Below are 19,888 nucleotides of genomic sequence, written 5' to 3'. Positions count from 1 at the left end.
AGCATTATTAACCCCTGAAAAGCCACAGATGCACAGATCAAGCCCACCTCAAGACACACCAAGCTATTGCCCCAGTCTCTGATTCCTACTGCCTATCCTTGGGAAGGTTGCTCCCCAGCAATCCTTCCTTCTTGCTTCTTTCCAATCTGGATCAAGTCTCCCACCACTCAGAACTTTTCTTTATGACACTCTTGCTTATGATGAATTCAGATATGTGCTTACAATCTGTTTCTTCACCTAGAACAGTTAAGAGTCCCGGTGCCGAGGTAATGAGAAACCAAATTCCAGCTCCGGAGCACAGAGAACCAACTGAAGCTGATAAGCATAACCTGGACCCAGCCTAGCCTTATGCTAAGCACAATGGCCTTGGCAGATCATGTATACATTCTCTTATCTGTCTTATCTGTAGAATAAACTAGAAACTAGTTTCAGCCATGCCAACTTTGTGTTAAACTCTTGTTATCGCATGTGCTAAACCCTTCTAAAAATGAACTGAACCACCCATTATCATTAACAGCTCAGCCAGCCAGCAAAATGAAGGCCTGCTACTGTCTGTCTTTCTATCTCTGGAAACCTATACCTGCATCTGAACCTCTCAATGGAACACCCCACTCAGGGAAGCCCTTTACCCCATCACAAAACCTGTTGCATGCTTTTTTGGTGATCTGCACTATGAATCCAAGAAAACTGATCCCATCTATCTGAGCCAGAGCTAGGATAAGTAATGGCGCATTCTCTGTACAGAACTTCCCTTACACCCAAGCCTGGTAAGGAGGAGAGAGAGAGGTCCAGAAAGACACAGGACCGCCTCAAGCCTCACAGAGGCAGAGAAGGCATCCAAATCTGTATCACCAAATCTTGCAAATGAAGGGGAGCTGACTGAATGGGGCCCTCAGCCTTGGAAAGGGACTTGGGGTATTGATGGAAAACCAGTCACTTCTCTTCAAATACTTCATGCAGATAGGATTTTACAATTTTCTCTTTTGCTTTTTTGCTGGGAATCAGATAGAAGTTACCTGCTAGGCAAGTACTCTTACACCGAACTAAATCCTTAGACTTCAACTCTTAAACTTAATCATTAAATGAAAGAATTGTACTGCAAATGAGAAGGAAGAAACCTAAAGGGAGACAAAAATGTAACACCATCAGAGTTATATCATACACATCATGATGCGACAGAGTAGTTAGTAAGGCAAAGGTTAACTACGAAGAAATACTGGCATGCCCCTTGGCATGAGTTTGGGTGCGGTGGTTCCAGCTGCCAGTTGACAAGCACTGTTGTTACGTGTGACACACAGCTGGCATGCAGGTCTGAATGGAACTGGAGAGTGTGTGAAAGTTGTGCCGGATATCACACACTGCGGTATTCCTGCCTGTCCCTGAGTTCAGTGTCGGCTACCAGAAAGAACATTTGCATCACGTTCTCAGTGCTTTCCTTCAGAATGGGGAACTGAGCAAACTTTCTCTTACTTTAAGGTGTTGGCCAGAACATGTCTTCCAACCTGGAATCAGTGAAGGACATGCTTGTTTTCTTAGGGAAGTCACTGTTTAGTATTTTGGAGGCCCTATTTTTTCAACTTATCCCAAAGCCAAAGAAGAATGTTGCTGGTGAAATAGTCCTCATAACAGGTGCTGGGAGTGGACTCGGAAGGCTCTTGGCCTTGCAGTTTGCCCGCCTGGGATCAGTGCTCGTTCTCTGGGATGTGAATAAGGAGGCAAACGAGGAGACACTACAGGTAGCTCGGGAAGCAGGAGCCACCAGAGTGCACGCCTACACCTGTGACTGCAGCCGAAGGGAAGACGTGTACAGAGTGGCCGACCAGGTACATCTCGGGGTCTCATTCTTTTTGTGGGTCGTGAGAATCCTGGGCAATTACATTGGCATGCATCTGTTTTGTTCATTGGCCTCTCTGTCTCAGCACCTTCCAATTGTCTCCAATATCCCTCTGCTCTAAAAATGATCTGAGGGAAGAGAAGTTAGGAAATTTTCATTCTTATTGAATGCAAAATGTTTTGCTAAAAACCCTTCATGTAGCATATCATAGCACTACAAGGTAAATTATTACCTCCCTTCGAAAATAAGAACAGTGAATTCATGTGGGCATGTAGTTTACTTTAGGAATAGAGCTGACAGTTAACAAAGGTGTGGCCAGGTCTTGAATTTCTTAATTCCTGTGTGCACCCTGTGCTCTGGATCACACCCCTACCACATGCGAACTGTGCTACTGTAGTGTAAGAAGGAGCAAGATGTGGAAGCATCGTTCTTTAAGGGGTCAGAAACAGATGTCAAACACTTTGCCTAAGATCTAATAGTTAGAATATGTGCACCCTGTTTAGTCTGAGTTAAATTCAGGCTGCGTTCACTCTCTCTCCATGGCTTCCATTAGAATATGTGTTTTTCACAGGTAGTGATAAGAAAATAAGAATTCTCATCCTGAGAATGTTTATTTGGTTTTGGTGGTAGTTGGGCTTGAACCCAGGGCCTTCGTGCTTACTCTAGCACTGAATTACACCCAAATCCTCTAAATCAGTGGTTCTCAACATGTGGGTCATGGCCCCTTTTAGGAGTGGAACAACCCTTTCACAAGGGTTGCATATCAGATATCCTGCATATCATATAGTTACATGATAGATATATGATTCAGAACAGTAACAAAATTGCAGTTATGGAGCAACAAAAGTAATTTTATGGTTGGTGGTCACCAACATTTTTGGTTGGTCTCAGCATTGAGGAGGTTGAGAACCACATATTAAAGGGTCACAGCATTAAGAAGGTTGAGAACCACTATGTTAAAGGGTCTCAGCAGTAGAAAGGTTGAGAACCACTGCTCTAAATGCATCTTTGGTAATAACATAATGGACTTCTAAAGTTTTAGGAAACTGAGACTCCAGCATATTGGCAAAGAGACTGTTACTTCGTCGAGGGACAGTTTTGTCCCTCATAAGGACTCCTGTGTCCTTATATTCACAGTAGGATGCATATGCCACATCCTTATATCCACACTGGGATGCATATACCATGCACTACTCTCCCAGGTCAACTAGAGGACTTAGTGTTGCCCAAGTTAGTGAAAAGGGAAGACCCAAGCCAGCTTGCTCCAACAGCCCTTCTACTTCCCATCTTTCTTACCACTAATTCCAGTTACAGGCTATCTGATGCTGTCTGAGGATCCAAACCTGATAAACTCACCAGGGCTTACTCTGGGACCACATCCCAAGTGCAGCCAACTGGCCAGCTGCACCTGTTTACCTATGAAGCACCTATCACCTAACATGTTGACTTGCACTAACTACAAACAACTTCCCTAGCCAGGGTTCAGCCATCATGAGTCTATACTCATACACTGAAGACCTTCACCTTAATGGCAAATTAATACAGGGTTCTATAAATAATTACCTGTGGTGATATATTGTGTACCCCAATAAAGCTTACCTGGGGATCAGAGGACAGAGCCAGCCATTAAATTAGACATAGAGGTCAGGCAGTGGTGGAACACACCTTTAATCCTATCACTCAGGAGGCAGAGATCCATATGGATCTCTGTGAGTTCAAGGCCACACTGGGCTACATGAGAGAAACAGAACCAGGCAGTGGTGACACATGCCTTTAATCCCAGGAAGTAATATGGCTGGACACAGAAAGGTATATAAGGTGTGAGGAAACAGGAACTCACTCTCTTGATGCTGAGGATTTCGTAGAGGTAAGAACGTGGCTGGCTGTTCTGCTTCTCTGATCTTTCAGCTTTCACCCTAATATCTGGCTTTGGGTTTTTTTTATTAATAAGACTGTTTAGCAATTTCATGTTACAATTACCTCCCTATCTCCTAAATCTGGACCTGCCTGTCCCAGCTGCTTGACTTCTGAAATGTCTACCATGCCGTATTCTAGCTTGTTCACCTTTTGTCACTTTGTGGTCTTGAAAACTATTGACAGTGTGCTCTTCTGCATTTAGGAGAAATGACTTGACTTATAAACTCACATTCCACTTCTCAGTCTAGATAGCAGAAAATTAAGATGTTTTAAGGCATGTTCCCAGAAAAACAACCAGGGAGAACAATTTGAAGTGATTCCTAGTGTTTTCTGTCTGCTCGGTCTTGAGTGGCTGGGTTACTTCATGGAACATCTGGATGACAGGTTATTTCAAACTGTCAAACATGAGCAGGCTGGGGCTATGTAATTTTCACGTATCCCTGATGTAGCACTAAGGGATCCTAGCTATGTGTTCAATGACTGTGGCCTTCAGACAGTCAGACACAATCAGTTTGGTTTATCATATCTCTGACTGAATAGCCTCTTCTCCAGTTAAACAAAGAAATGAAGGAAGAAAAGAGGAAGGAAACAAAGACAGGAAGGCAAGAAGGAAGGAAGGAAGGAAGGAAGGAAGGAAGGAAGGAAGGAAGGAAGGAAGGGAGGGAGGGAGGGAGGGAGGGAGGGAGGGAGGAAATAAAAGGAAGGAAGGAACGACAGACAAATCTTGAATTTCATTTGTAGTGTCTGAAATTTTCTTTAAATTAATAACTGATTTCCAAAATCATGGACTATCAGAATCAGACATTTCCTGCTGTCTTCTAGCACTAATAAGTAAAGGATGGGAAACCTATGCTGTTGCAGAATTCACATCAGCCATCCTGGAGGTTTAGAGTAAGATACAAAATGATTGACATCCCAGGGCCTTCCAGCGGGTTCTTTTTTACACCCCAAATCTCTCCCTGAAGTTTTTGATATTTGCTCCTTGTGAGGCAATCTAATTTCTAATCTTGACTGCTATTCAAGTTGAATTTGATGAACTACTAGCCAGTTTCCAAAGCAGGCATATATTTAGATTTTTTTTCCAGTGCTTTATCTGAAAACGGGTACAAAACATAGGTTCCCACTGTTCCTGTGTCCACAGACCTAGTCAGCTAAGGTAAATGCACAGCCATGTCGCCCGCTGCTGAACCTGTGATTTCCACAACAGCAGTTTCCACGTTTCCTCAGTAGTGGTATGTCTTCATCAGCACCATTCTGTGGTACTGTGGTTCACCTCACACTATCCATTCTGTCAGGTGCACACACACACACACACACACACACACACACACACACACACACACATTCATACACACCTGCACACACACATGCATGTGTATATTGGTGGAAATATTAAGGTAACTCCACGTAGTTAAAAGGGAGGTTTATTTGGGGGTTTCTACTTACAACAAGTAAAGGGATAGGTTACAGGGTCCGGGAGAGGTGAAGTGCAGTCCAGTGGTGTTCTCTGGTGAACTCTACTCGATCTACCTCCAACATCCAGGATCCAGGAACCAAGGGAGCGGGCACATCCGGATCTCGAGTGTTAAGGGCTCGTGTCTCGGCCCTGCCTCGTAGGTGTGACAGTTACCGGAAGCCTCAATGGGGGTAATACTTCCAGGTCAAAGCTGGAACAACTACCCACTACATGTGTGTACACACCATATACACAGACATGTACAAACACATATACACATGAACACACACATATACATGCATACATATACACACACAAGCACAAACATGGACACACACAGATAGAGATACAAGAGGAACTGCTGTGACCCTCCTTTGTGAACACATGGTAGCTACTATGGGTAATTATTTCTCAGTGGTGGGGCCAGGACTGCTAGTGTATGGTCTAAATTGCACTGATGAAATTCAGAACACGATGGAGAACATAAGGATAGAACCAGCTTTGTCATCATCCTGGAAAGGCTCACATGCACTAGGAACCAAGATGACTAACTGAAGGCTGGTTAGAGGGGAGGGGTCCACTGTTACACCTGGAGCCCTTCGTTTTAAAGTAACAGTGACCCAATGCTGTTTCAAGCTGGTATTTCAGCAACAAATATGACTCACAGATGTTGTTCCTAAAAGTTTGAGGTGGCGAGAAGAAAGCCAGTCTGCTGAGGAAAACAAGACAGCGGCTACTAATCTGCCTTGTCTTCAAGATATATTTTTTTTTCCATTGGCTCCTGCCTCCTCTCTATCTCTGTGTATGCCAGGATGGGGTCTGTATGCTATTTGGTTATAATAAAGCTGTTCTTATATCTATCACTTGACTAAAATGATGTGCTACCAGCCAGAACACAAAACAAGGTTATTAGACACAGAGGGTAAGACAAGCTCAGAATGGAGAAGGAAAGTGGATTTCAACATTCAAGTCTATACTGGAGAAGAGAATGAAGTGAGTGTGGGCTTAGAAATCTAGTCAGTAGGGACTCTGCAAAGAGCACATGGATCCAGCCTAAAGTGGGATCAAGAATATATAAATAGCCAGGTGGCAGTGGTGAACGCCTTTAATCCCAGCACTTGGGAGGCAGAGCCAGGAGGATCTCTGTGATTTCGAGGACAGCCTGGTCTACAGAACGAGATCCAGGACAGGCACCAAAACTACACAGAGAAACCCTGTCTCGAAAAACCAAAAAGAAAAGAAAAAAGAATATATATAAATATTGGGGAAAAAAGATCATATACAGAATCACTAGTTTGATGGTGGCATTCTTCTTGTTCAATTCAGGTTAAAAAAGAAGTCGGTGATGTCTCTATCCTCATCAACAATGCTGGCATTGTAACAGGCAAGAAGTTCCTTGACTGCCCTGATGACCTCATGGAGAAGTCACTTGATGTCAATTTCAAAGCACATTTATGGGTGATTTTATTTTTTATTCTCACACAAAATGTAAACTTACTCTGGCATTCAAAGTATTTTTCTCTTGTTCTGTAACAGTATTATCAATCTCTAAATAAAACACACATCTTAATCATGGGGGAGGTTACGAATCCACACAGGTCCTTACATAGCCTAAGGTTAAGAATCCACACAGGTCCTTACACAGCCTAAGGTTAGGAATCCACACAGGTTCTTACACAGCCTAAGGTTAGGAATCCACACAAGTCCTTACACAGCCTAAGGTTAGGAATCCACACGGGTCCTTACACAGCCTATGGAGGCACTGAACCACTGAGCTGCATCTAGCTTATCATCTTAATTTTGGATATGTCCACTCAGTTGTTCCCTCTTGATCCAACTTGGCCTTACAGCTCCCAGAAACTCTACTCAGTGACAGAGCTGTCCTTCAAAGGCAGAACTGTCCTTGTCACTGAGCTACCTTTCATTGATCACCAGCAAATGTCAGGGACTGGCCCACATGTCTTACATGCACAGTCAGCTTCTGTATCTGCCAATTTCACTTCTATGTATCCAACAAATCACAGATTTAAAACAATTTTTAAAATAGTGTGTCTGTGCCAAACATGTGCAGACTTTCCTTACGATCAGTCTTAACTAATACACTTTATTTTCCAGCTTTCCATTGTCCTGGATATCATATCATCTAGAGGTGGTTTAAAGGATAACAAGGATGTGTGTGGTTCTTTGTGAGCACTTCACTAGTTTATAAAAGAATTTGAGTGTCCATGAAGTTTGCCATCTACAGGAGTTCCTGAGCCTGACCCTTTCTTAACAAAGGGGATGACTATATTTCTTGTAGCAGGTTGGAGAGGTATTTGTAAGGGACCACAGAACTTAAAATATTTTTTTCAAGAATAGGTAGTAAGTAAATTACTTTGGCATAACTAGGGTAATTTATAATTTGTCTATGCAAGGACACTTTTGGAAGTGAAAGTAGCATTATTAATGAGCAAGCATTAATCAGGTATGTCCTGGGCAAACCAAGACCTCACTCAGTACCTACCTGGAGAAAGCATAGGTTTTCTCAGTATGTACCACATGTCACCATCACAAAGGGACTCAGCCCTGACTTTCATAGTACTGCACCCAGGCCCAGAGAGTAAATTTTCCTGGCTTTGCCTGCGACCAACCATTTCCCACACCCACAGTCCACACCTCTGTCTGGGGCCTCTTCCTGCCTCTCTGTTACCCAGTTGGTTTCAGTCCTGTTCACAGCTCAGCTTTCCCTAAACAAGACTTTCTTGAGAGGGCTTGCTGAAGATCACCCTCCCTTCTTTTCACATTTCCCCAGCTCTCCTTCAGGTGCTTTGACTCATGTTTGGAGGTTTTATGTTTTCTATCTCCACTTTCACTACAGTATAGTGGTGCTGCTGCAATTCTTGATATCCTGCAAGACCTTCAGGAGAAAAATGGAAAGATCCAAATGTTAGTAACTACTGTGTCCCCATTGAAGCTACTTCTCTTGTCCCAAATGTCCTCTCATTTGTGGTTTATTTGTGCAGTGTGTGTGTGTATATGTGTGTGTGCACGCGTGTGTGTGTGCACAAGTGTGTGTGTGTTTGTGTGTATTGTGCGTGTGTGCACACGCGTGTATGCATTTGTGTGTGCAGTGTATGTGTGCACGCGTGTATGCATTTGTGTTTGTGCACAAGTGTGTGTATTTGTGTGTGTGTATTTGTGTGTGTATGTGTGTGTGTGTGTGTGTGTGTGTGTATCAGGTGAATTACTTTCATCATTGTATCTAGACAGTTCAGTCTCCTTTGGAGTCTCCTCCTGTGGCTTTCATATCTGTCCTACTTCTTTTTTTCCCCAGTCTCCTTCTCTTTCTCTGATAGTTACTACTTACATATTGTTGTTTCCCTGGCCCCTTCCATCCCTCCTGTCTCTTCACTCTGGTGGTTCATATCTTTGAAACTCTGTGTGTGACCAAGCATAGGGCATGTGACTTACTTGCCAGAGGCTCAACGAACTTCCTGATCACTGGGCTCCAGCTTTCATGGCAGAGTCACAGAGGGGCCACTGGACCCTGAATACAGGGTCCCTGTTATGATGCTGTCTGTCTTCTTCACTTGATTTTCTGCCTCTCTCTCTCTCTCTCTGAAACAAAACAGTGAAAATCAGGTGATTGAAGAGACGGGGCCTTTACAAGAGGATCCTTTTATCTCTTTCTTTTATTATTATTGTTAGCTTTGATTTGTTTTGGTTTAGTTTGGGGTTTGGTTTTTTTTTTTTGCTTTTTTTGTTTGTTTTGTGTATGTGTGTGTGCATGTGTGTGTGTGCATGTGTGTGTATGTGTATGTGTGCATGTGTGTGTGCACGTGTGTGTATGTGTGTATATGTGCATGTGTGTGTATGTGTGTGTGCATGTGTGTATGTGCGTGTGTGTGTGTGTGTGTGTGTACAGACAGCAAACACCCACATAGTTGCTTCTTGAGCCTAGAACTCATTTTCTTAACCTCCTTGTCTGTATCTGTGGTTGATTTCTGCTTATTGCCCAAGCATTGGGCATTGCTCTTCCTGTACCACCTTTCTCCAGGTTCCCAGTTTAAAAAAAAAAAAAAAAAAAAAAAAAGTGAAGGTATTCTGTATGACTGAGACACAGCCTAAGCACCCATTGTCTAAAACATATTTTACTTTATGAATTAGTATTAAAGTAAAAAGACCACCGTTCAAAGAAGTATAGACTGGTTTAAAACAAAGTTCTTTCTCAATGGAAGCAGAATGTCTTGTGAATTGTGTTCAGGAAAAGTTTTAAAATCAGAATTAAGCCAAGGAAGGCAACAAAATGTACACCTAAACAATGACGTCATAGGTACTCGTGGGTTTGTGGCTGTCAACAGTTCAGATTTCCCTGCACCATGCTGATTGTGGTCTTAATGTTGTACATATGTATACATGTACAACATCATATATTGTACTAATGTATATTATATGTATAATATATTATATAATACATACATGAATAAAGCATTAATGTGGATAAATTGTTTTTAATATTGTTGACAATATCATGGTGAGATAGTGGTTTAATGGTATAAAATACTCTTTAATGTGTGCTTAGGTTCTCATATCCAATGTCTTTAGATAATTTCATTAGCTTAAAAAAAGTTTTAATCATAGTACCCATATACATGTCTGAGAAAAGCATAGAGTGTGCTATTAGGTATTAAAAGCTTCCCTTTGCTCTTCTTAGACATATAAAGCCTTCCTGCCTGCCATGGTTGCTAACAACCATGGCCATTTGGTTTGCATTTCAAGTTCAGCTGGACTAATTGGAGTAAATGGGCTGGCAGGTAAGAGAATTCCTGACAACCTTAACTTGCAGAATACCACTAAGTCACTAGCATCTACTCGTGTCCTAATAATAAAAAGGTCAATGAACTAACGGTCTGATCAGGAAGGTAAATGAGGATTGCTTTGTGTAGCAGAACTGCTGTCAGCTGGACTGACATCAACCTGGACTATGTGCTTTGGAGTCATGTGGTCTCATGCAGCCCCCTCTATTTAAGAGAAAGGGGAGATAGGGAGAGAGGAAGAAAGCTCACCAATGCAGTTGTGTGCACAGAGATCAAATTCACTGTTGCAGGATACTAAAGAGCCCACCAGCTTTCTCCTGAGCTTCCATTAACTGGTCCCTAACTGTGAACCTACAGAATTTGGAAAGTAATAGAACCTCCTCACTTTCCCACTGGCTAAACGCCTGCGTGCATATCAGTCTCACCTCTCTTCCCACACCCAGCTGATTTGATAACCCCATTAGGCAGATGACGAAGAGGTGACTAAGATCTCTAGTCAAGAAGGCCTAACTTGGGACAGGCACCTTCTCCAGGAGTCTGCCTCACATCGTGTGTGCAGGGCAAAGACACTCACCTTCTCCAGGAGTCTGGTTTAAAATGGTTTTAAATTGTCACACTGACATTATCTGTATCTGTATGCAAAACTGCTAGGTTTTTTTTTTTTTTTTTTTAAGCTTTGGCATTACAGGGAGGTTGTAGAACTGTTAGAGTATATGGCCTGGTGGAAGGGAGTTAGGAGGCCACTAGGAGTATGCCCATGGAGGGGAGACAGAGGGGGCTCCTTCCTGCCACCATCTTTGTCTCTCAACTGCCATGAGGTAAGCTGGTTTCCTCTGTCACATGCCTGTGCTTGAGGATATCACCTTACCTTGGTCCAAAAGCAACAAGACCAAGTAACCATGAAGAAAAAGCCTTAGAGCCATGAGCCAGAGTAAAGCCTTCCTCTTTTCAGGCTGATTATCTCAAGCACTTGTCACAGGGTGGGGAGCTAGCAGAATCCTGGTCCTCGGGGGTTGACTATGGAAGCTTCGTCTTGCTGTGTTTCAGAAGCTCCTTATACTGGCAATATGAGGTTTATGGTTGGAAGGACATTTATTTCTGAGTACCACAGACCATGCTGAGCTTTCTTGCTTAGATCCCCGTATTATTTACTATTGTATGTATTTTGTATGTATTTATACTTCCTGAGGTTAAGTTACTTGAAATAAGGACTGACCATCCTATATCCTGTTTAATAGTTTGACACAGGCTCAACATAGCATTGACTTGTAAGTGAATCTAGCAGTATGGTCTAGAAGAGCATTCAGCAGCCTTTCTCATCTCTGAGTCCACTTGTCTGCTAGCATATTATTGCAATGGCCCATGTTCCTACTTACTACACATTCTTCCCCATACACTCATTCTGAAATGATTGCCACATCTTCTGTCACAATCAGAATTGTGAGTGACTTTAATGTAATGCCATTTAAAAACTTGACAATACAAATAGAAATATTAGGCATCTGATTCTAGATCACTACAAGAAAGCAAGTCATGTAACATTTTTGGTTAGTCCAAGTATATAAAAGTTGTATGTATATCATTCTGTAATCTCTTAAAGGTACCATGCCATTATAGCTTTAAAAAATTCTGTGCATACCTCATTTTAAAATAAAAGTTATCTTAGCTAGGATTACTATTGCTGTGATGAAACACTATGACCAAAGCAACTTGGAGAAGAAGTGGTTTATTTGACTTATGCTTCGTCTTCACTGTTCATCATTGAAGGAAGTCAGGTCAGGAACTCAAACAGAGCAGGAACCTGGAGGCAGGAGCTGATGTAGAGGCCATGGAGGGGTGCTGCTTACTGGCTTGCTCCACATGACTTGCTCAGCCTGCTTTCTCATAAAACCCAGGACCACCAGCTCCAGGATATCACCACCCACAATGTACAGACCCTTCCCCATTAATCACTAAATAAGAAAATGCCCTTGTGTGGTGTTATCGAGGCATTTTCTCAATTGAGGCTCCCTCCTCTCCAATAACTCTAGCTGTGTCAAGTTTACTTAAAAGTAGCCAGCACAACAGAACTGCTAAAAGTTGGTACTAATGATCACCTGAGCAATTAGAAAGATGGAGGCAGACTTGCTCAGTGCAAGGTTGTCATTAATCTTTGAATCATAAAGAACTCAATCACTGAGCTCCATGATGACATAGAGTGCAAGGAGACCACGTAGACATGTACACTTCAGCTCCCTCTCTCTCTTCCAGACTATTGTGCTACTAAATTCGCAGCCCTTGGATTTGCTGAATCTATGTTTGTCGAAACATTTGCGGAAAAACAAACGGGGATCAAAACTACAATTGTGTGCCCATTCTTTATAAAAACTGGAATGTTTGAAGGTTGCACTACTAAGTAAGTATGTCTTCTGATTTTAAACTGACTGTCCGCCCATCCAATTTGATTCTTTTCTTGGAGTTGCTTGGGTCTTTTTCTAAAATATTTTCTGATCCACGAGTGGTTTCTGAATTGTCTCCCTCACGTGTATTTAAGGTGCTGATTGAAACATGCTGTTTATCATCAGTGTCTAACTAGTACACATTCTGTGGTCCTAGCTCTGCTTTTCTGTTTCCTGTCCTGACCATAGTCCCTCTCTGCACCCAATGCCATTTAGACCTCTTCCCTGATCCCAGGTAAACTAGAACTTATTAAAGGAAAACAGCCCCAGGATTCTTTAAAAGAGCACCACATGTCTGTATCAACAACAGAATTCCTCAAATAATACCATGCATGGATTAACACAGAAAGGTCTTACTCATAGCACTACAGTTCAAGAGCCAGGTGTAGGTAGGCTTATGGCCACCTTCTTGTTGTCAGTGAGACCTTGGTTGTTTTTGTTTGTTTGTTTTTGTTTTTTATTTTGATGATTCTTTTTATTTTTATTTATTTATTAAGAGATTTTTCTATTTGTTTTACATATCAACCATGGATTCCCCTGTCCTGCCTCCTCCCACCCCCCAGCCTCCTTCCTTCAACCCAGCCCCCATTCCCACCTCCTCCAAGGCAAGGTCTCCCCTGGGGAGTCAGCAGAGCCTGGTATATTCAGTTGAGGCAGGTCCAAGCCCCTCCTCCCTGCGCCAAGGCTGAGCAAAGTGTCTCAGCATAGGCACTAGGTTCCAAAAAGCCGGCTCATGTACTAAGGACAGGTCCTGAACATCAGTGAGACCTTGTTTGCCAAGGAAAAAAGGGAGGAAAAGACAGAGGGAAGGTCCACCTTTGCTGTGGCTCTTTCCATAAGAGCATTAATCTCATTCACAAGGGCCCCACTCCCGTGACCGAATTATTTTCCGAGATCCAACACCTGATCCAGATGCATCATGTGGAGATTCGGCTTACGTGTAATTTGAGGGGAACAAGTTCAGGCCCTTACAGACACAGAGACCCAGTTTTGCATCTTATGAACAGAGCCCAGTTTGTTTCCACTGACTCACTACACTCTTAGACCATTTAATAAAGTTTTAGATGGCTATTTGTAACATGAATATATTAATTACAATGGATTTCCATTTCACATTATAGTTGTTTTATTACTACTCTGACAATAAGTGAGTAAATATAGAAATAGATGGGGATTGAGAGAGAAAGGGATATGTTTTATAAATTCTTTATTCCTAACCTTAAGGAATGATTTTTTTTTTTATTAATTTGAGTTTTTTGTCTTACCTTAGGTGTCCTACTTTGTTACCAATTCTGGACCCAGAATATGCAGTCAGAAAAATAATTGAAGCAATTCTGCAGGAGAAGTTATACTTGTATATGCCCAAGTTTTTGTACTTCATGATGTTCTTAAAAAGGTAATGGCATCATCCTCCATATTTCTCTGTGGGGCAATCACCAGATTATCCCAGGTCCTACCAGGAAGAGCCACTGAGCAAATACTAGTTAAATTAATCGATTTTTAAAGGAAATTTTTCTCCATACTGGTTTTCATCTCTATGACCCTTTATTGACACAGTCTCAAATGTATTCAGTTGCAATGCCCTGCACTACAATTCCAGACCCTCTCTAACAGCTTAGTATTATTGTCAAAAATTAATGGTCTTACAAAATGATCTCTGGATAGATTTAAAAGTTACTTGGTTTTTGCTTAGTAAAGATCTTCTTACAGACATCATGAAATGATCGTGTCAGCATAGATATGGGATCTATGCTTCCTCGAGTGCAGTCAGCCAGATGCCTTAGGAATCTGCAGTACTGGTAAAACTGGCAATTGCTATTAAATTTTTTAGCAAGATAGTTAAAGAACTTGAGAAGAAAAAATTCTTAAAACCAGGCAAAAGAGGGCTGGATATAAGTTAGTAGTAGAGTGCTTGCCTGGCGTACACAAGGTTCTGGGTCTGATTTCCTGCACCAGAAAGAAAGAAAGAAAAGAAGAAAGGAATGAGAGAGACATGGGGAGAGGGAGGGAGGGAAAGTGGGAGGGGAGAAGAAAAGAAGGAAGGATGAAGGAAAGGAAAGAAAGCAAGAAAAAAGAAGGAAAGGAAGGAAGGGAGGGAAGAAGTGAAAGAAGGAAAGGAAGGGAGGGAAGAAGTGAAAGAAGGAAAGGAAGGAAGGGAGGGAAGAAGTGAAAGAAGGAAAGGAAGGGAGGGAAGAAGTGAAAGAAGGAAAGGAAGGGAGGGAAGAAGTGAAAGAAGGAAAGGAAGGAAGGGAGGGAAGAAGTGAAAGAAGGAAAGGAAGGAAGAAGGAAAGGAAATAAATAGAAGAAAATAAGGGATGAAGAAGGAAAGATGAAGGGAAAGAAGCAAATGATGAAAAGAAGGGAACGATGGAGATAGGGAAGGAAGAAGGGAGGAAAGAAGGGAGAGATGAAAGTAGGTATGAAGTAAAAAGGAAAAACAGGAAGGAAGGAGGGAGGGAGGAATTAAAGAACAGAGGAAAGAAGGATGGAAGGAAGGAGAAAGAAATAGGAAGGAAAAGGAAAGAAGGAAGGGAAGAAAGGGAGGATGGGAGGGAGGGAGGGAGGGAGGGAAGGAGGGAGGGAAGAGAGTATCGTTGCCTACTCCCTGTGCCCTAGTGCAGGCCGCTGCTTGACTGCTGAGTCCACTGCTCATTCCTAGTCTCTCAGCTCAGTTTCAATGATGCCTCATGTGTTTGTGCCTCCCCTCACGGGGACCACACCTTTATAAAGAACACACTCCATGGCCAGCCACGACTTTCTGTTGAGTTGAATTGGTTTTTCCTGTATCTCTTGTTATTTCTCTCTTGGTCCACCAGTTCTGTACACAGCTCTACTCCCTATGACAATGACAGTTCTTCAAATGTTTGAGTGTAGACATTATTCTTCAAGTTTGTCACGTGACTAACAGTCACAGACCTGCTTTTCCCCTTGTGCAATGAAACAGAAATCATTCTTACACCCTTTCCCTTTCCACACTTCTCTACATAGGAGGGATCCCTGCGGCTGACAGGCTGTGGTAGGCCACACAAAGGGTCTCTGAGTAGCAATCTGAAACCCAGGATTATGATCCTGCTCTTTATCAAGTCTATGATGTTTACATGCCTTGTGTTCTCCAGGCTCAGTTGCCTTGTCCACGATGATAGTCTTTGGTCGTGCATACAGGTTAGCTTTTTTTTTTTTTTCACTCTGAATAATTGTGGAAGTTATATTAATTTAATGGCATACCCATTCTAGGATATGTTTTGGGAAAGGACTAGATCATTCTGGAGAAGTAGAAGAAAAACAAACAGGCTCACGAAACATTCCTTCAAGGATCTGGGATTACATAAAAGAACAAGACACAAAGCAACCCCTATTAAGATAGAAATTGTCTTCTCAGAGATAGATGTCAGGTGAGAAAACAAATGGAAATGGAAACATAGGCTACGTGGGCAGGCTGTCTCACCCCATGACACCAGCATCAGGGAAGCTGACGCAAGAGGAGTGCTGAGTCTGCAGCCAGCCTGCACTGTAGAGTGAGACCCTGTCTCAGGACCCTCCCCCCCCCCAGAAGAATCTGTCCTGGGCGTCATGAGTACATACATAAATACTGAGCCAGAAACGGGGATCTCAGAGCTGCAGTGACAAAGGGAGCTTTAAGTACTCATGGAAAGCTCCCCAGTACGTTAACAATTTACCAGAGCCCTGGAGCTGTGGACGACACAGACCACTTGGAGGCCTTGGTGTGCCAAACAGAGGAGTGGACACATATCCTTTCCCTCACCCTAGCCCTAAAACAAAGCTCAGATTTTCTGCATCTGCTTGCCAGTTTACTCACTCTGAAATGTTAGGTGTCATGGTCAACAGGGGCAGAGTGCTAGATGGTGGTCCGGGGGTCTCTGTGGGTCTTCCCAGGCACAGATGGGGATGGAAGGGATAAACATCTTAGTTTGGTTGGCCAGATGCAAGAGGATCCTTTGCATCCTCACCGTGGTCTTAGGAAGAAGGACACCCTCAGTTTATGTCTGAGGACATGGAGCTGTACAAGCTGGTAAGTCACCTAAGCTGGTATTGAAAGTGCCAGAGCCCAGTCTCCAGGCAGATCTACCTTCTCCAAACATGTGTTGACAATCCTAGTACTCTAAAGTGCATCTTCAGAGTACACACAGTACTCTAAATTGGTGATATTTTGGAGACCAAAATAAGTGAACGGAATGTCCTAAGCAGTGCAGGAGATGTCTGAGCCCAAGCCTGAATGATGAGTACATGAGGAAGTGACTTCATCTGCAAAAATGACAATCCTCAGCTGACCTAGCAAAGATGTTTTCACAGTTGATAACCAAAAAACATTTACTCTTGTGCTCTTTTTAGCTTCTTGCCTATCGAGACAGGGATGCTTATAGCTGACTATCTGGGAGTCTTTCATGTGATGGATGGCTTCACTGGTCAAAAGAAGAAAGCTTAAAGAGAAGTTCCATGCCCAATGTCGTCTGACACCCAAGGCTACAGCAGGCTTCTTTCAAAGAAGAAGGGTGATTCTGTCTGACCGAACCCAAAGACAAGTACCACCCTTGTTCTTCTATAGACCAGAATGTCCCTCCAGTGTCTTTTAAATGCAATGTTATCTTTTCCTTTTTTGTTGAGTGTTTTTGTTGTTGTTGTTCATTGTTTGGAAAATAAAACTGACCTTTTTGTCATTTCTACTTCAACAATTATGTCAGTGAAACTGTATTACCCACAAATAACAAAAACAGACTCAGCAAGTTCTATTTATATATATTTGTGCGTGCACATATATGTGTATGTAACAAATTTAATCAAAGAAAATGAGGCTATGTGAGGGGTGATGTGAGAAAGGTTGGAGAGGGAGTAACTGGGAAGGGCTAGAGGGAGAAAAAGTAGGGGAGGGGTGTTTCAGTTAAATTCTGTTTCAATTAAAAACATTTTTAAAACAAAACAAAATTTTCATTAAAGGAGAGAGAGGTAAGATCAATGAGCTGCCCTAAGTATGGTGGCTCCTGTGGAGCAGGTGACTGCGGCTGAACTTCTGTGGGGCAAAGAAGGTGTGACGAGTGTCTTGCTTCAAGACCTCTCTGGAGGACACAAACATGCAGATTTTCTGTTACCTTATTTTCAGTTTGGGCTTCTTTGAACCTGGTCCTCGTGTGTGCCAGGGGCTTGCTGCTTCAGTTGTGTGAGCAGCTGAGACAGAGCAGCTGACAGAAGTCACTTGGAGAAGAGAACATTTATTTTGACAGGACAGTCCATGGGGTGGGGAGTTGTGGTACCCAGAAGTCAGGGAGTAGAGATGAATGCTGGTGCTCAGCTAGCCCTCCACTGTTTATGTAGTGCAGGACCTCCACCCATGCAGTAGTGCTGCCCACGGGGTGGGTCGTCCTACCGAGTTTAACCACTCTGCGTAACCCCTCATAGACAGAGCTTTCTCTCAAAGTTGGTTGGATCCTGTAGCCTGGCAGTATTAAGCATCCCAGTGCCCTAACAAGTGCCACTTGTTAGATAATCGCCTGTCAGACACAAGGCACCAGGGATTTCCTGGTGGTGACATTAGTCCAGACCTACAGATAGGATCACATTTTATCCAAGACGAGATTAGAAACTGGTTGTTTCTTACTTTGAAAATGAAATTCTGCTGAGTTAGATTTGTTGTTACTAACTGATCCAAAAGCCACACCCAGAGTTAATTTCACTGTTTAACTTAATAATTCAAGCTGGGATTCACAGTTAGGTGTATTTCACAGAATGAACAATTTCATTCATCTGTATTCATTAGAGGCACCCTCGCCTCCAAGCTATTGCGTTCTTGAAGTCTAATCAACAGGCAAACTGCTTTCATGCTTTGTAAATTAACTATAAAAGCAAGATTAAGAAACATATGTTAATTACCATATCACAGCAACTCATTCCCAAGCTGCTGGAGCCTCCACCCTGTGGGAGAAACAGGTTCCTTTTTGTGTCTTGCCTCTGGCGGGACTGGAAGAATAAGTTATCTTGGTCGACTCTGTAAAAGATGAAAGAATCTAGAATTTAAGTATCTTCCGGGTAAGATGCTCTTTGAGGGGTCAGCCATGCAGTGAAGGTCCAGGGATATTGCAGACTGGTTGCTGTTGAGTGTTCTTCATGATCCTAGAACCTGTTTCTGTTCCTTTACATTCAACCTCAAATATCACATCATGATAGCGGTGATAACTAATATTTATTTTGTTCAGCCCTAAGCTAAATGCTTCCCACACATCATTTCATTAAAAAAAAAAACACTCTATCATGCCCCAAAGAATTAAAAAGGGGATTTCATGTATGCCAAAGAATACAAAGCACTTCATTTCACACAGGCATCCTTCACTACTGTGGATGCGTAGTGAGATGATCAAAGACCCCTCAGACCAACCAACTGATGTTGTAAATCCTTGGCTAACAAGGTTAATTAGGAGAGAGGCACAATATTGCTCCTATACTGTGATTCTGAGAGCATGTATTCTGAGGCCTGTCTATTTAGTTGAAGGATAAAGAGGAGACTCTTAGGGAATTCAACAGAACAAAGGTCCAAGACTGAGTGGGCATCCACCACATCATAACAGCATTAACAGCAATTACTTCTAATTGGAGTGCATCTCAGCTGGGCTGCTACAAAGGTCTGAAATTCAATTGTGGTTTTATAATACCCATAAAATTGTCTAAACAAATTCAGATTAACTTGAGGCACTTCTATGAGAAGAGACCACATGTAAATTAGAGGATTCTAGAGGGTGATAAATAACAAGGTGATTTAATGGCCCTAGGGAGCAACTGTTCCCAGCATATTTCATACCCGTTTCTAGCTGAAATTCAGTCCTAATAAAGCCATGCTCAAGAGCCAAGCACCTAAACAAGTCTGAAGAAACAGAGGCTACAAACTACACTGAGTCCCCTAGACAGGCCACTCTGCCTTCTGAGGCATGTTTCCAGCATTTGAGATACTTGCTGCTCAAAACCAAGAAGAATTCTCTAATAAGAAGTAATTTGACTGAACTGTATATGTGGTCTTTTTAATGTATGGGTGTTTTTATATTATGATGCTATCTTTAGTTGGTTTGAGTTGCCATAACAAAATACCACTGACTGAGCAGCTTATTCATCAGAAGTTCCTCCTCAGTTTGGAAGCTAGAAGTCTAGGATGGAGGAGCCAGCTAATTTATTTTCTGGTGAGAGTTGTGTTCTTAACTTTCAGATAGCCAGCTTTTCACTACGTCCTCACACAGTCTTTTCTTCAGGTACATGAAAAGGGAGATTTTCGTCTTCCTGTAAGCATAAGCACTCCATCCTGACAGCTCATCCTTGTATCCTCCTGTAATCATAGTCACACCCACAGCCTCTTCCAGTATCATCACACTGGAGGGTAGAGCTTCAACATATGACTCCCTGGGGACAGGCACTATAGAGGCCAGATGGAAAAGTTTGTGCCTGACTTCAG

At 42.5% G+C, this 19,888-nt stretch overlaps 1 protein-coding gene across 2 annotated transcripts; it reads left to right on the top strand.

The window, feature by feature from the left end:
• The first annotated feature begins 1,484 nt into the window (after positions 1 to 1,484).
• Sdr16c5 (short chain dehydrogenase/reductase family 16C member 5) lies at positions 1,485 to 17,018 on the top strand. Of its 2 annotated transcripts, XM_059255640.1 has the most exons (6): positions 1,485 to 1,823; positions 6,534 to 6,665; positions 9,901 to 10,000; positions 12,254 to 12,398; positions 13,712 to 13,837; positions 16,792 to 17,018. In XM_059255640.1, the coding sequence occupies exons 1-6, from the start codon at positions 1,491 to 1,493 to the stop codon at positions 16,883 to 16,885; spliced, it is 930 nt and encodes a 309-aa protein (XP_059111623.1). In that variant the 5' UTR covers positions 1,485 to 1,490; the 3' UTR covers positions 16,886 to 17,018. The 2 variants fall into 2 exon arrangements, with proteins under 2 accessions (XP_059111623.1, XP_059111624.1); XM_059255641.1 differs by lacking the exon at positions 6,534 to 6,665.
• Positions 17,019 to 19,888: the final 2,870 nt, after the last annotated feature.

This window comes from Peromyscus eremicus, chromosome 2 (assembly GCF_949786415.1).
Source record: "Peromyscus eremicus chromosome 2, PerEre_H2_v1, whole genome shotgun sequence".
NCBI lineage: Eukaryota > Metazoa > Chordata > Mammalia > Rodentia > Cricetidae > Peromyscus > Peromyscus eremicus.
Note: the sequence above shows the minus strand (reverse complement) of the source record. Positions and strands in the feature narration are given on the sequence as shown.

Excerpts from the sequence above, each read along its gene's own strand:
- Sdr16c5 (XM_059255640.1), top strand. The coding sequence starts at position 1,491 with ATGTCTTCCAACCTGGAATCAGTGAAGGACATGCTTGTTTTCTTAGGG. Across the intron at positions 6,666-9,900 it reads ATTTCAAAGCACATTTATGG|ACATATAAAGCCTTCCTGCC; the intron begins GTGATTTTATTT and ends TGCTCTTCTTAG. Across the intron at positions 10,001-12,253 it reads TGGAGTAAATGGGCTGGCAG|ACTATTGTGCTACTAAATTC; the intron begins GTAAGAGAATTC and ends TCTCTCTTCCAG.